Raw genomic sequence first — 16,541 nt, 5'->3', positions numbered from 1 at the left:
GGAGAAAATGCACTTTTTTTTTTCCCACCGAGAGCCGCCAGCTTTCAGTCATAGAAGTGAGCCCAAAGCGGCTACAGTCATCGCTCGCTATTCTGTGAGCAGTGCCTGTAAGAACACTCCAGCACTTTTCACAGTGAGCTATCATAGTGCCAAAGAGTGCTTACAGACACAGAATATTGAGTGGTGACACGCGCTGTCCCATGACTGAAAGCCGGTGGATAGCAGGAGGAAATAAGTTACCGTAATTTTCTACCTGTAGCTGCACTTTCAGGGCTGCAGCCAGACAGCACTGAAGCAGAAAAACCCTATATCAACAACTAAATAGTGTTGTTGCTACAGAGCAGGTTCCCTTTAATCATTCACAATAGTTTTTCAATCCGAGTATCGTGGACCATACTGGGACCGTGAGACGAGGATATGCAAATCTTGGATAACCCACATTCTTAATTCTTGTGTACATGGTGCAGATATGATTTCTGGTCAGAATTTTCCTGGTTTCAAGAATTGACATTATTTAAAGTTGTAATGGTAGAACCAGGGAATGAACGTGGCATAGGGTTAGTTTTAATTCAGCTTTAATGGAGTCATCCAGATGCTGTTTCTTCTCCCACTGGGTGGAAAGAGTAGCTTCTGATGTTATACCCGTTGGCCACTTGGAAAATCTTGTGCGCAGTCGGAAGATGAGGAGCAGTCTCGTACAGCCTGAGCTGTTCCTGTAATGTTACCGTGAGGCCACAGACACTGGATGGTGGAGGTCCTAATAAATAAGGCATCAATTTTAACAGAGAAATTAGAACCCGTTAATCATAATGCTAATTGTATCAATCACTTGGTGGAGGATACCGTTTGCTTGCTTCAATATTAACATCATATTTAGACATTCCAGATGAAGCGATGAGGCTTCAGCAATGCCCACCACCTTAATTCTTTTGGGATCCCAAATACAATCCTCTTCCAGCCCACTGTCAACCATCCCACAATACGCCGGCACCCAGGCGGTATCGTAGCCATGGTCATTCCATGTTTTTTGCATAGAGTGACCTTGATAATCAATCTTCTTCACCTTGCCAACATTGATGCTAAGCTTCAGGACAACCTGATCTGTTTTGTCACGTATGGGGTATCTGAGAGCTTTGTTCTTGTCCCTACTGACGTAGACCCCTCGTCCCAGCATCCCATCGTCAGATTGCCTAAATCCATTTCCGATAATTTCTTGAGCTGCAGAGAACGTGGTCCCGTGGTACATTACATAGACCTTTCCATCCTGCGGAAGATCAGAACTGCGGAGAATGACTTCATGAAATCCAGGCAAAGCCTCCTCTCTCCAATAATCTTCAGTGTAGTTCGGGGAATATCCGGAGTGATGTGCCATGATTACTGGAATAGAGAAGTAAGAAATGGGGAGAGAATAAAGCAGCAAATGGTGCAGTAAGAGGTCAACAAAACTGTCAGTCACTTATCAGCAAAAGCCTTTTCATGTTCCTTCCATTGGGGACACCATTCAGTTTTACTCAGCTTTAACTATAAACAAAAAAAAAAATAGAAGAACCACCAAAGGCATAACTGATGGATAGGACATGGAAGGGGTGCATGCACTTCACCAATAGTATTTCTTGGGGGTAAAAAGGTATCCTGATGAAAAACCATAAAAGACTATTTAGAAGACACAGCTGCCAATGCTAACACTTTGTTTTGACAGACCTATAGACTTCTATTGGTGCTTTACATCCCTACTGCTGGAAAAACAAAAACGGACATGTCACCGTGCATTTTACACATGCACACGGTTAATGAAAACATGGACATGTGCATAGCACCATAGTTTATTATGGGTTACTGCGAAACTGATGCATGCTCCACTCTGCATGCTCGACAGGAGCCCGATGCTTCTGTCCACTGAGCAGAATGCTAAATAGTGAATTTTTAGTAATTGAGACCCTCACCAACACAAGTCAGTAAATGCTATACTATAATCACAGTAGGCACTTTTTCAACTTGGATAAATCTATCCAAAGATCAAAGAACCAGGGAACATCAGATAATCAACTGTCTATCAGTGCACCAGTTGATGAGAATCACTGGTGTGACCTACGCTTCAACCTTGCTGAGGAATCAGTGGAGGAGAGTCTGTAATTAAAGTATTCAACACAAGAGCTGTGGGACATCTGGATGCAAATCTTGGCAACTTGAGGTCGAGTCTGCCATATAGTAGACCAATCAAGAGGGCCATTCTGGAGTTGAACTTTACAGACACCTTGAGATGTAGCGCTCTACTTCCCGAGCCAAGTACCTATCAATTAAAAATAAGATATCAATCCATTTGTTCAATGGGGTGTGTTCTTTGACCCACCACAGGATTTTGGCATATTTTTTCATGGCGGCTGTACTCTGGGTGCCATCCTAGTAGCTCAGGTAAGTGACAGCTCCAACATTGTCTGTCTGGACTCTGACAAGTTCACTTGTCATGAGATAAGTCACATATCCACACACAGGAGGATGGCTTGGAGTTCCAAAGACATTGAGCAGGAGTGAAAACCCATGAGGCCAAGCACATTTGTTGAGTTGTTCAACTTTTAGGACTCTTTTGCAATTGTTTAGCCCGACATCTAACGTAAAGAATCTCCAGTGATATAGGAGCTAGGGCCATCCCAGAGAGCGAAAAGGAGACTGGAACCACCACTTAAGAGAGTGATGTACTGATTAGAGGAGTAGGTTTAGAGACTACTTGGATTTGTTCCATTGCACAACCATTACTCACAGAAGTGGGAAAAACTTGGCTTATGGAAACTGTTCTATAGAGGAAATCGTGAGTTCCAGCACTTGCATCTCATAGGGGAGATTGGGGCGAGGCAAGACAGGCTACTGGAAGATGTGTAATTAGTCAATGGGAAACAAAATTCTAGCTAGTGCAGAGTTAAAACTTCTAGGAAAGTTAGAGAGAGGGAAGGAAGCAATTCAGCATGTTCAGAGTGATGTAAAGGCTCTTCCAGTTGTCCACTCTGGATTGTGTTTTTACCACGATATAAGTGAAGTTTGGGCTACAACCACCCTGCAGTGCAGGATGGCTATCACAGAGGCAAGGGCCCCATGAGGCTGAAGGCTGGCCGAATGGGAGGTCAACAAATTGGTATTGAATGGGATTAGTGTCGAAACAAGGGAAACACAGAGGAGTCTGGCAGATGGGGGTGTGTGAGTGCACATCATTGAGGTCAATGGAAGAGAAGTTTTCCAGGTTCCATGCAATGAATGTCCTGAATGATTCCATCTCAAAATGCAGAGCCTTGACGTAGAGCAGTGTTCCCCAAGAGCCACTAACAGGTCATGTTTTCAGGATTTCCATAGTATTGCCCAGGTGATAATTGCATTACTTGGAAAGTCAAGAATTACATCACCTGTGCAATACTAAGGAAATCCTGAATACGTGACCTGTTGGTGGCTCTTGAGGACTGGAGTTGGGGAACACTGATGTAGAGGTTGAACTGTTGAGAACCATGCACCCAGGAATCCTGAACATTGGTGAGCTGGACATCTCCAAAAAAAAGGTGAGGCCTAATTGCTTAGATGCCGATACCCCCTCATAAACCGGGTACATTTTGAAGTCAGAGAGAGTACCCACCTCTGCCTTCCAGCCAGGAGAGTATGCATTATGAAGGAGCCCACAATGTAGAAGTTATAGGTAGTCCAGTGTAGGTTTATCACTGACAATAGGTGGGAGTAGATTGATTCAGGGTGAAGCTAGTTCTGACTATGAGTGCTAGCCAGGACCCAGATCATAAAGAAGATGGGAGTGGCTAACAGTGAACAGCCGAGAGCCTAAATGCAGGAAAGCTTCCAGGAGCTCTCAACTGAGCAGATTAAGCCCTGCACTTCTAAAAGAAATTTACACCGTTTAATATGAAGGTGAAGTGCTTCTGACCAGCGCAGGAGAAATCAGACGCTGCGATCTTCTGGCTCCTCTCTGACACGTTAAACACGTGACAGAGACAATATTGAGGAAGCAGGACAACTGCCCTGAGAGACCATATCAGAGACCTTGTGAAATACCAACCAAAAGGGGCATTAGTGCAAAACTGAGCAGTTTGTAATGCTAAGAGGGGAAACAAAAACCCAAAAAAATGAAAACATTTGCCTTTAAAGGGAACCTGTCACCTGAATTTGGCGGGACTGGTTTTGGGTCATATGGGCGGAGTTTTTGGGTGTTTGATTCACCCTTTCCTTACCCGCTGGCTGCATGCTGGCTGCAATATTGGATTGAAGTTCATTCTCTCTCCTCCATAGTACACGCCTGCACAAGGCAAGATTGCTTTGCGCAGGCGTGTACTATGGAGGACAGAGAATGAACTTCAATCCAATATTGCAGCCAGCAAGCAGCCAGTGGGTAAGGAAAGGGTGAATCAAACACCCGAAAACTCCGCCCATATGACCCAAAACCAGTCCCGCCAAATTCAGGTGACAGAGTCCCTTTAAAATAAAAAAAAATAATGAATTGAAGAGTAGCTGGTTTAAATTTTTATTTTCATAAATCAATAGTAAAGATGAAAATAATATTGGGAATGAAAGATCAGTCCCGGAGGAGAGATAAAAAAAAAAGATTTCTCCAATAAGTTTTATCACAAAGTCTCTTACTAGATGATTACCTTGGTGTGCTTCAGAGCTGAAATCTTCCAGGGTTTTTTTTCTCCCCAATATTACTCTTTATTTTCTTGATCTTGGAGACGCCCTGCCGGTCTCCGGACTACACGCGAGTGCTGGAGCCGTGCACGGAGGTCAGAGCTCCCTTACAGGAAATCAGCGCTTCCTCGGGGTGATCTAGAAATAAATGTGTCCTACAGTGATACTTGACACTACAGATGATCCGTGGTAGGTGGGCCCTGGTGTACAGGCTATATTAGGACCCAGAAGCTTTACCTTACCCCTCTTTCAATTAAAATATACAATAAGGCTATGTTCACACTGGGCGATTTTGCTGCTTTTTATTTTGATTTTTTTTAATGCCAATTTTCAGCTGCGTTTTACAGTACCAGCAAAGCCTATGCGACATCAGAAATCTCATGCACGCACATTAGTTTTTCTGTCATCAATATTTTGTGCTTTGCATGATTTTTTTTGGACCCAGAGCATGTCACTTCTTTCAGCATTTTTTACCTATTGACTAAAATGAGTGGTGAAAAAAAAAAATGCCAAAAAACTACAGGTATCATTTTTTGCAGAGCACAAAAGACACGGCACGCACAATAGACAAATCTAGCATGCCAAAATAGCTGCAAAAACGAAAAACGCAGCGAAAAATGCAGGGAAAACATGCTTTCATCGGCAGCTTCTATCCTGACAAGAGATCAGGTTTTAGCGCAGAGAAAAAAAAAAAAAAAAAAAACACCTAGTGTGAAACTTGCTCACCAAAAACTCATTGTGGGAGCTAGCCTGAGGAAGCCAAAAAAAAAACAACATTGGTTTTCTAGATGAAACTTGGACAGGTTTTTAGACCTAGAAGTAGCTGTGGAGGATATCCACTAAATAAAACGTAACTTTTAATATATATAAATTAATAAAAAACTAGGATCCTAACCAACACATATATAGACATTGAACAATGTGCTCAAGTGAAACAGTGCTCAAGATAAAAAATTGGAGCAGTCTTACCAATTAGACGGACATGAAAGGAACCCCCTCACGCTTCTGTAAGGGGAGTGGTATCAAGAATAAACATAAGACTGGAGGGTAGGAAAAAGATGTGTCACTACTATCTTCCCTGTAAGCCCCCCTAAAGAGCTCCTGCCCTAACAAGGACAGGCCCCAAATAAGTCCTGCTATGGACACCCACCAACCAAAGAAAGAAAAAAAAAAGAAACAGGATGAATGCAATGTCTCTATATCTCCCAACGCGTTTCAACTCCAATAGGGGAGAATCATCAGGGGAGTTCTATTTAGTGCAAGGCAATAACCAGTGGGTCCGTTCAAATAGTCCAAGAAAAAGGTTCATTCAAATGGAGTCCGTATAGGTCCATATAGAGTCCGTGCCCTTAAGGGATCCGCAGTGGCAATGAGTCCCAAAATACAGTCCCCAGGTATCGACTGTGTCCGCAGCCTGGAGTGAGGGTTTTTAGACCCTCACATAAACCCAGTGACCCCGGAGACCCTGCTGACCTTTTAGGCTGGGTTCACACCTTGCATGTTTGGCGTGAATTTTTCACACAAAGTCCGCAGCGGCAAAGTAATAGAATTAACTCAATCTCGCCCACATGGTGAGTTTTTTTTAGCAACCACCTCAAAATACAGCACCAGCTCAGCAGATGAGATTTACTGCACCTTGTAGAGATGCTGAAATGTGCAACACCTTGATTCTTTTTGTAGATTTTCGTTGCAAAGTTTGCAGCGTACAAGGTGAAATCTGCCACAAATCAGCAAGAAAATTCACATGTAACACTTGCATGTTTTGCTGCAGAAAAACAGCCTCAAATTTGCTACAAGCGCCGGTGCCTCATTCATTCGTCTCTTTACCTTCAGTTCCCAGGTTTGTGCTCTGTATGAAGAGGAGAAATCCCCTCAGACAATGGCAGCTCCATGGACAGGACTCACATTAGTGACTGATTCTTGACACCTGAGCTAACTGATGACCAGGAGGCCGGCACCACAGGATATTATGATGTTTGTCTATATGTCAGTATAAACTTTGCTCTGTGCTCCCATCCTCTCGCATCAGAGAATCGCAGCACAGCTGCAGAGGAGACGGAGAAAGTAATTTCTCCATCTCCTCCATTTCCAGCGTCCGCGGGAACCGCACTGCACTCGGGTGACATCAGAGTGCAGTGCAATGTTTCACACGCACCCATAGACTTGTATGGGTGCGATCCGAATTTGGCATGCAATCGCAGCATTTTTTGTTTTGTTCAGTCTGATCTCGATCCGATCTGAGGTGATCGCAGAACGTTGGTCCGAATGCAATCCGATTTTTTTTTTTTGTAATCGGATTGCATTGGTCTGATTTATTGGCAAGTGTGCGCGAGCCGTAATACAGATCCTTAGATGAGATTAAACAAATTTTTGATGAATGATGATTTGGCGTATGTGTCAAATACATTGTTAAAAATGAAGAAATAAGACAGGAGGTATATATTGCTGATAGGCATGGCAGTATATTTATAGGAAAGTACTTAAAGGGAGTCAAAGCAAACTAAGCACAGGAGCTCAGTACACCTGCGGTCACCATGCTAAATGATGCCCCTCCATACAGTATGAAGCCCCCAAAACTGTCTCACTGCACACACTTTATAATGCCCTTAAAGTGATTTTCACCATACAGTTTGGCCCCTCAGTACACCCCACATACATAGTATGATGCTCCCACCGTGACCTAAGCGAAGTATGATGCCCCCCACAGTGCACCCAACACAGTGTTATACCCCACAATGTCCTCAATACATAATAAGAACAAGCCCCCACATTGGCTGCAGCACAGTCTAATGCCCCCAATACAGTATGAAGCCATTCCTCCCAACTTTTGAAGAATAGAAAGAAGGACAGATCATGCGTAATGCGCATATTGAACATTTTGGTCACGCCCCTGGCCACACCCCAATCCAGGCCCATTTCCCATTTCTTTCTCCCTGACAGGAGGAGATGTCAGAGGGGCGCTGGTAGTGAGGGACATTCTGCCGCCGCCTGGGACTGCAGGGCGTAGACCCAAATCCGGGACTGTGCGCTGTGTCCTGGACAGTTAGGACTAGAGATGAGCGGATCGATTCCCGGGTCTCTGGTCCAGGTCAGTGCTACCTGGCGGTTGGATGGGAGGCCGCGTATCTCTTACCATTCGGTGTCCCCAGCGCGGCTTTTGATCACCCAGGGTCGGCACAACGTCATCTGTGCGTCCTGCTCATCTCTAGTTGGGGCTTGTGGATTTATTTTTTGTTTCTTCATTCACAGTCGGAGCTGCCAGAAACGTTCTCATCTTTATGTAGTCTCTCTATACGACATCTGCTGCCTGTAAGGCCGTGTTCACATGTTGCAGAAATCCTGTGTTTTTTGTTTTCTGCAGGATCCGCACCAAACTACACAATAACAATCTTATGTGATTATTGCTGCATTTTTACGCCTTTGGCCGGGGTCACACTGGCGACTTAAACGGACGAGTGCAATGCGATAAAAAAATCGCATTGCACTCGGACCAATGTTACACTATGGGGCAGCTCCCAGCAACCGATTTTTTTTGTCGGCCATTTTCCTATGTCCGAGACAATCGCAGCATTGCGAGAGGCTCGGAGCACAGACGCATGACACTCGGCTCCCGATCGCAGTGTGACCCCGGCCTTCTCCTCATAATTTGATGCATTTTTGGTGCAGGTGTGAAGCCGCGTTTTTAATGTGTTTTTTTTTTTATAATACAGAAAACCTTTGATTCTGCACTTAAAAAAGTAACTGCAGTTTTTTACATACGTTTTTTAGGCTCCACATACTAGAGAAGACAGAAGAAAAAAGCACCAAAACCTTAGACCACAGGAGGCGCCGTTTTCATGAAATCACATCCACTTTGCTTAAATCAGCAGAAAAATATGCAGCATTTACGCTACATGTGAACACAGACTAAATGGTCAAGCAAAGTGGATGTGATCCCATGAAATCTTCTCCCTCGGTGCGTCTAAAGACGCTGTTGAACTCTGCGGTTTCGGTGCTTTTTTTTTCTCTTTAGGCTTCTATGTAAAAAAATCACTGTTACATTTTTATGTGCAGAATCAAAGTTTTTCTATACTATTACAAATACGACTTCCCATCTGCACCAAAAACGCATCAAATATGGGGGAAACGTGCATAAAAGAAATGCAGCAAACACGCAATAATAAGAGAAGATTGTTATTATGTTGTATGGTGTGAACAGCTGTAGAAAACGTGCGTGAAATAAAGCAGTAGAAAACGAAGCATTTACACGACGTGTGAACACGGGCTCAGGGTTACATTTTTATTACATTTTTTATGGGTGGGTTAATAGAGAAAAAATATCAATCATCTATTTTTTTTTTTTTTTTTTTGCCACTTACCGTACCCCATGAATAATATACGAGCAGTGTTGTGTGGGTTGTTACGATTACAGGGACACCAAATATGTCTGTTATTTGCTGACTTGTGATGTTTATTATTTTTTAATAAAGCAAATTAAAACTGACATTATTGTAATTGTTTTTCATTATATTTTATAAGAAGAAAAAAAAAAACACTTTTATTCTCTCTCTAGAGTCCAGGCAAATAGAAATAGACTGCTGTGTACAATGTATCCGTACAATCTGCCTGTGGAGTCGGAGCCTGCAATACAGATCAAGTATACAAAATTCTCTCCATAACATTACAAGAGATTTTGGCTCAATTGCTTTAGCTGCTGCCTGTAATGTTGAAGGCTGTGAGTTCGAGACCTGGAGAGACTCGCAAAAATGGAATTTTAGTAATTGCTTTTCATTATTTTTGGCAGTTTTATAGGAACAAAAAAAAACTGAAGAAACATAGAGATACACTGCTGTATAGAATGTACATGTATAATCTGCAATACATGTCAAGATTACCAAATTCTCCATTGTTTATCATTATGTGCTTTCTGCTGCCTGAGACATGCGAAATTGATTACCAAGTAGACTCAATCACAAGAAAAGAAAAAGGGGTGAATATAGAATTTATTGTATGCGCTGAGCAGAGAGATGTGTGCCCACCCCCCGTGGAGGAGGAGCTGCAGAGCGATAAAAATGTTGGATGGGTATTAGAAGCTGGGACAAAAGCCCTCACCTATTGGGACAGTCCATCGGAATTCGGGAAGGTGGGGAGCTCTCATGAAGCCTCACACAGTATTATGCCCCTCAGACAGACATGATTCCCCCAATAATGACCACCCTCCGTACAGTGCTTTGGCCCCAACTCAAAGTATTTGGTGGAGCAGGGAGGGTCCTAAGGATGCAAATACTGCTGAAATCGAGACACTTATTGGGGGAAGAGGGCAGTGCTGTTCAGCTTTGGGCATCCCCAACTCACCGATTCCACAGCAGCGGCCTGGTCTGCCGCTATTGGTGGTACACCACTACCAAGAACAGAACGACCACCTTCCCTAACATGAAAAGGTGAAAAATCATGCGATGGCTCCTTATTTCCATCTCAACTGTTCTGGCAGTCGAAAATTAACTCCGCCAGGTGATGATTGGAACTTCAGCAAAAAAAAAAACGCTCTTGTTTTTGCAGAAAAATTACCGTAATACTCTCACAAATCTCGTACTGCCCTGAAAAAAATTCAAGGAAATTGTCTTGCAAATTGTTGATCACCCACCATATTCTTTTGATCTTGCTCTATCTGATTAAAATTATAACCCACTACCGAAACTCAAGAAAAAAATAAAATAATTAAATGGATGAAAATTTACTATAATCGAGACGGTAATTGATGCTGTGGAGTCACGATTTGCAGAACAGGGTATATTTTTTTTAAAGATTAGAATTTTTTTTTTTAGCAATGCAATAAATGTATAGAGTGGAAATATGGTTATGATGAATGATATTTATTTGGAAAGCATGTCCTTTTTTCAAGGCTGGGCTAACTATATATCAATACCCTCTCATATATCCTGAGCTGGGCCACGGACAGGGGGCGGTGGTGGGATTTACTCATAAATGGGGCAGCATCTTTCCTAAATAAATTAGACACATATGTGATTTATTAAACGACTTTAATAATTTCTTTCTTTGGCTTTCGTTACTACCAACTATTGTTCTGACAGAGCATAAAAAATAGTCGTGGGGCTACTTCAACGCCCACCACTTTGATTCTTCTTGGATCCCAGATACAATCCTCTTCTAGCCCACTCGCCACCATCCCACAATTTGGTGGCACCCAGGCGGTATCGTAGCTATAGCTATGCCATATCTTCTGGCAAGGATGATTTTGGCGATCAATCATGATGACCCTGCCCACGTTCACTCTGAGCTTCAGCACAACCTGCTGTGATTTATCACCTATTGGGTATCTGAGAGCTTTTTTCCTGTCTCTAGTGAGGTAGACCCCTCTTCCCAGCATCCCATCTGTAGATTGCTGAAATCCATAGGTTATGATTGCTTTAGCGGCAGATAATGTGGTGCCGTGGTACATCACATAGATCCTTCCATCTTCTGGCTCTTCAGTATAGCTGATATCACGCTCCTGATACAACGGTGATTTTTCCTCTGCCCAAAAATCTTCAACATTTCCAAAGTGATGTGCCATGATTACTAAAATAAAGAGACAATACGGTGAGTGGTATACAGCATCATCCTGAGCAAGCAGAGGTCCGAATACCTGTAACACATGTATAAAGGATCGGGGACGCTGCCCACACCCCCCTTGAAGATATGATGATTATATAATGCACTGCTATGCTTAAAATGTTGTTTTAACTATTTTCTACCCAGCAACAGTTAGCAGCAGACAGGGTTAATCATTGGGAACAGCCTATGGTGGGAGGAGGTACAGTACATGGGCACACAGGAAAACAATTTCCAGTTGATTATTTAGATAGGGTAGAATTTATAAGTGAACAGATCTCTGGTCTAGATGCTTGCAGACCTGCATGGAAGAAATGTTGTGTGCAAACAGTAGAGACCACGATATGTCAGATAGTACATTCTGAAGGAAGCAAAGATTAAGTGGCTTCAGGATTTCAGGCAGGAGCCTAGCAGAAAATAAGGGAGGATGAAGTCCTTAGTCCAGGCCAAGAGGCCTACTTAACGGGAAGAAATAGTGCTTAGGTGACGAGCAGGATGAGGTCCTTAGTTCAGGCCAAGAGGCCTACTTAACGGGAAGAAATAGTGCTCAGGTAACGAGAAGGACGAGGTCCTTAATTCAGTTCAAGAGGCCTACTTAACGGGAAGAAATAGTGCTTAGGTGACGAGCAGGATGAGGTCCTTAGTTCAGGCCAAGAGGCCTACTTAACGGGAAGAAATAGTGCTCAGGTAACGAGAAGGACGAGGTCCTTAATTCAGTTCAAGAGGCCTACTTAACGGGAAGAAATAGTGCTTAGGTGACGAGCAGGATGAGGTCCTTAGTTCAGGCCAAGAGGCCTACTTAACGGGAAGAAATAGTGCTCAGGTAACGAGAAGGACGAGGTCCTTAATTCAGTTCAAGAGGCCTACTTAACGGGAAGAAATAGTGCTTAGGTGACGAGCAGGATGAGGTCCTTAGTTCAGGCCAAGAGGCCTACTTAACGGGAAGAAATAGTGCTTAGGTGACGAGCAGGATGAGGTCCTTAATTCAGTTCAAGAGGCCTAGTTAACAGAACGGAACTTTGCTCAGGTGGGCTGCAGGACAGGAGGCCTAATTAAAGGGGTTTAGCTGAAGGAAGGGTCCTCATCTCTCAGGCAAACAGATTATAAGCAAATAATTATCTATATTAGAGAAGAGGCTGGAGAGTCGAAATACTGGGACATGAGTTCTCCTACGGAGAGCTGAAGATGCAGTGGCATGGCCAGGAACGATGAGCTGCAGCCCGGACTTCCTCTTCCTGTTCGATTTGTCCGAAGGCGGGGACAGTAACGCCAGCGCTGATTGGGTGTTGGGGTGGCGTGTCACAACAACCACGAGAGCCCTGGGGAGAGCGACTGCCGACACTGTGGAAACGGCACCGGCACGGGAGATGAGTATAGGCTTTATTATTTCATGGGGGCATAACATTTTGATCCAGAAGGGGTTGTCCTAGTAGTGGACAATCCCTTTAATGTACTTCAATTACAAAATAAAAATTTCCATGACTTATACAATGGCATGAGATAAGCCATAATTTTACTATAATAGTCCAAAAACACCCCAAACAGTAATCCATCATCAGGTCACTTTCTGCAGGTTCACTTTTGCATTACATGCTTTCTCTCAGGTTTTCCAGCGATATAAAAGCCAGAATATCTATCAATAGTGCCTGTCAGGATTTGTAGTGATCTGTCTGAGATCAGGGCCTGGTTTTATTATAAGCAGACTCCATAAATTTTTATTTTAACATTATTTTTTTCTTTACATTTTTCGCATACTCAGGGAAAATATGTTTGTGCAAAAAGCAGATTATTTTCAGATCAATAAAAGCCAATGGTTTTTCTCCCCTGATGGATTCATTGACATCCTGCTCTGCAGCAAATGTGTGCAGATGAAGACTATATCTGCAGGTACATACCATTTCTGGAGGTAACATATTCACTTTAACCACTTTACGATTTTTGATGTACTTGTACGTGAAAAGTCATGTTCCTGCCTTTGATGCAGGCTCATACACTGATCCCACATCTTTCCCGACAGATAATGACTGACACTCGGCCCACAAAAAAACAAACCCTTGTATAGTTATAATATATATAAATAAATAATAATAATAATAATAATTATATATATATATATATATATATATTATGGTTATATGGATGGAAAAATAAAAAAAAGTTATGGCTCTTGGAAGAAGGGGAGGAAAAAATGAAAACGAAAAAAAAAAAAAATGAAAATGGATCAGTCATGAATGGGTTATTAAAAGCCAGAGGGGGGCTGAACTTTGGACACTTGAAGTCTCTCTGTGTCTTTGTCTGTAACTATTGAGCTAAATCCTCACATTATATAAAATACAAGTGCAATAAACCTACAGATAACACAGCACAAGAAAGTATTAGTAACAAACGTAACAGATAGAACATTGTCAGTTGGCAGAAAACGCTTATAACAACTCAAATCAACAAGACGCGTCGATACCTGATGGATCAATACATAAAGTCACAAAAGGTTTAAAAAGTTATCTTGGAGCTAAAATTTGTAGGAAAAAAAGTTTCTGAAAATTTTAAATGAACTAAAAATGTATTTCTCACCCCTTTACGTGAGTTGTCCTTTCTCTCAGCCTCGTCTTCTCTCCGAGCTCCTTTGTTGCACTCAGCGCTTCTTGTTCTCCTTGCAACAAATTGCAGATGTCACAGCTGGAGAAAACACCTATAACACCAACTACTGAGTGTTCCTTTGGCTTTCTTGACAGTGTTGTAAAAAGGAGACCATAAGGGGAGAGATGGAACAAATGACGAGTAATGCTGCGCTGAAAATGTTTTTGTGATGGCCAATTTCCGTTTTGAAATGTTGTTTTCTCCTCCTTTTCCTGCAACCTTACAGGACTATTTCATTAACAATAAGAATAGAAATACTCCTGATGGAACAGGAAGGGAAGATCATATAAACTTTATAACATTTAAAGATCATTATACTTTTAAAAGACACTGGCCAATATTAGATCAGATTCCATTACTGAAAGGTAGAATGCCTAAAAAACTTAGAGTTACCTTTCATAGACATTAATAAACATTATGGCAATGAGGAGGAACAAAATAGAAAATATTCTAAAAATTGGGTCTTGCATCATTGTTCCATAACTTATAGGAAATTTCAAATGTGCCCAATTAAATTGCCTTTGGTCGCTTGGACATCTCCTGTCTGCTTCCCTTCAGTCTCCTGGATGTCTTCCGCCTAGTGGCCTGTGGTTTCCTGGACATCGCCGACCTTTTAGCAGTTTCCTGCATCCCGCTTGTTTGCCTGTGGTCTCTTGGACATCTCCCACCTGTCTGCAGTTTCCAGTATCCCGCCCGCTTGCCTGTGGTCTCCTAGATGTATTCTGCCTGCCTGCGGTTTCCTACATCCCGCCTATCTAATGGTGGTCTCTTGTCTCTCATCAGCTGTCCGTGTCCAGTGTACCCCACCTATATGCTGCACTGACATTCGTGGTGCATGTGTGGAGCACCCGCTAGGACCATGGGGTACTCGGTACCGGGTCCAGTGGTCATCAAAGGGGTTATCACGGTGGCAGTGACCCGGTCCGTGGCCCTGGGTGTCCAAGTTAAAGGAAAGGCCTTTAGAGGGGTTGTTTTGAATAAAGAATGTTCGTGATGCCACCTCTGGTATTCGTCAGGGATGACCGACGCTGCTTAAAGGGGTCCACTGGGGATGATGTTATTGCAGCAGGGATGGTGTGGCTTCACACAGGTGAAGCTTAGTCCGCAGGGCTCCCGGTGTAGTAGGCAAAGATGATAGATGGTGTAATGCCAGAAAGAATTGAAGGACACAAGGTTGCAGTCTCTTTACCTTTTACTGGTAGTATGTAGGCACAGTCCAGGGTACCGGTAACAGGTGATAGTGAGGTCTGACCAGCCTGAAAGTGATTCAGAGATCCCCTAGCCAGGTGGGGTTGGAAGCCTTCCTTACTGCGCTGTGTTTTAAGTTCCTTGCTGTCTGAGACTTCACACAAGGTCCTTTCTTTCTCTCTGTCCCTTTTAGGTAGACACTACCCGTATGGCAGGCAACTCGAGCCGTTTTACAGGTGTCCCTTCTCGTGGTGAGTCTGGGCTCTATATGCTGCTGTGCCTTCTGGTTTAATGGTGGCCAGGAGACTTGGAATCTCCTGCCCTCCGGTTTCTGCTGTGGAGCATACAGTCACCCCCACAACCTCGGAATTCCGGCCTCCGGTTTCTTGCGCTGATTCCGTAGTAAGTCCACTCGCAGCTCCACTCCCAGTATCTTTCCTCTCCTTTGCCTCTTCTCCCCTCACAGTCTCCTACAATCTGTCTAACTCCGGTCAGGAGCTGCAGAATCTCGTGTCTGCACGGCTCCAGCTCTCCTCTTGACTGAACTCCTAACTCCTCCTCCAGCCAGAATATATAGGGAAGCCACCGGCCTCCGGTTTCTTGCACTGATTCCGTAGTAAGTCCACTCGCAGCTCCACTCCCAGTATCTTTCCTCTCCTTTGCCTCTTCTCCCCTCACAGTCTCCTACAATCTGTCTAACTCCGGTCAGGAGCTGCAGAATCTCGTGTCTGCATGGCTCCAGCTCTCCTCTTTACTGAACTCCTAACTCCTCCTCCAGCCAGAATATATAGGGAAGCCACCCTCAAACCGGGTCTAGAGCTCTCTCTTCTGGCCTGGAGTCAGAACAGTGTTGTGTGCACATGTTAACTGTTAAAGGGATCCTTGTTGCTTCCAGGCATGGCATCACCCTCCCCAAGAGGAAGGCAAAACCACTGTAACAACCGGCTTCCTGAGGTGTTACATGTGCCCACCTGGACCTTGGGCTTAGAGGATCCACCTCATCTGGTGAGTCTACTATAGAGGTGCTTGTAAGGTCTTTCTGTCACGCTCACGCCCTGACTAGTGGGCGTGAGCTTGGGGGGTTTGTGGCCCCACTGTGCCACAAACCAGACTACTCTGGAAGGGGCGTGACTATGACAGCTGCCTGGGTTTTCACTGGAGCCTCTGATGGTGAGGTCAGGCTTGTGCGGCAGGCAGCTGCCAGGTGCTACTCCAGTGTGGTGTCTGGCTGAGGCTGCTGATCCCACTTGGGAGACAGGAACACTAGGATTGGTGTGGGCATCAGGCAGGGCTAGCAGATGAGCACGGATGAGATTCAGACGAGTAGGCTGGCACGGCTGAGACACAGAGCTGGTAGAGACACGGCAGAGGATACAGGGCTGGCAGGAACACGGCAGAGAACACAGGGCTGGCAGGAACATGGAAGAGACCACAAGGCTGGCAGGAACATGACA

The 16,541-nt window shown here is 43.9% G+C and overlaps 1 protein-coding gene across 1 annotated transcript in view; it reads right to left on the bottom strand.

Annotated features, from left to right (window-relative positions):
• Nucleotides 1-16,541, bottom strand: part of LOC138652258 (uncharacterized) — a 114,341-nt gene that overhangs the window by 20,877 nt on the left and 76,923 nt on the right. The window contains exons 5-7 of the mRNA XM_069743025.1: nt 10,722-11,136; nt 9,608-9,615; nt 867-1,377 (exon numbers count right to left, since the gene is read on the bottom strand). Coding sequence (XP_069599126.1) covers nt 867-1,377; nt 9,608-9,615; nt 10,722-11,136 — 934 coding nt within the window. The remainder of the gene's footprint in view (nt 1-866; nt 1,378-9,607; nt 9,616-10,721; nt 11,137-16,541) is intronic.

This window comes from Ranitomeya imitator, chromosome 10 (genome assembly GCF_032444005.1).
Source record: "Ranitomeya imitator isolate aRanImi1 chromosome 10, aRanImi1.pri, whole genome shotgun sequence".
NCBI lineage: Eukaryota > Metazoa > Chordata > Amphibia > Anura > Dendrobatidae > Ranitomeya > Ranitomeya imitator.
The sequence above is the reverse complement of the archived record's forward strand: the minus strand, read 5'-3'. Positions and strand labels throughout refer to the sequence as shown.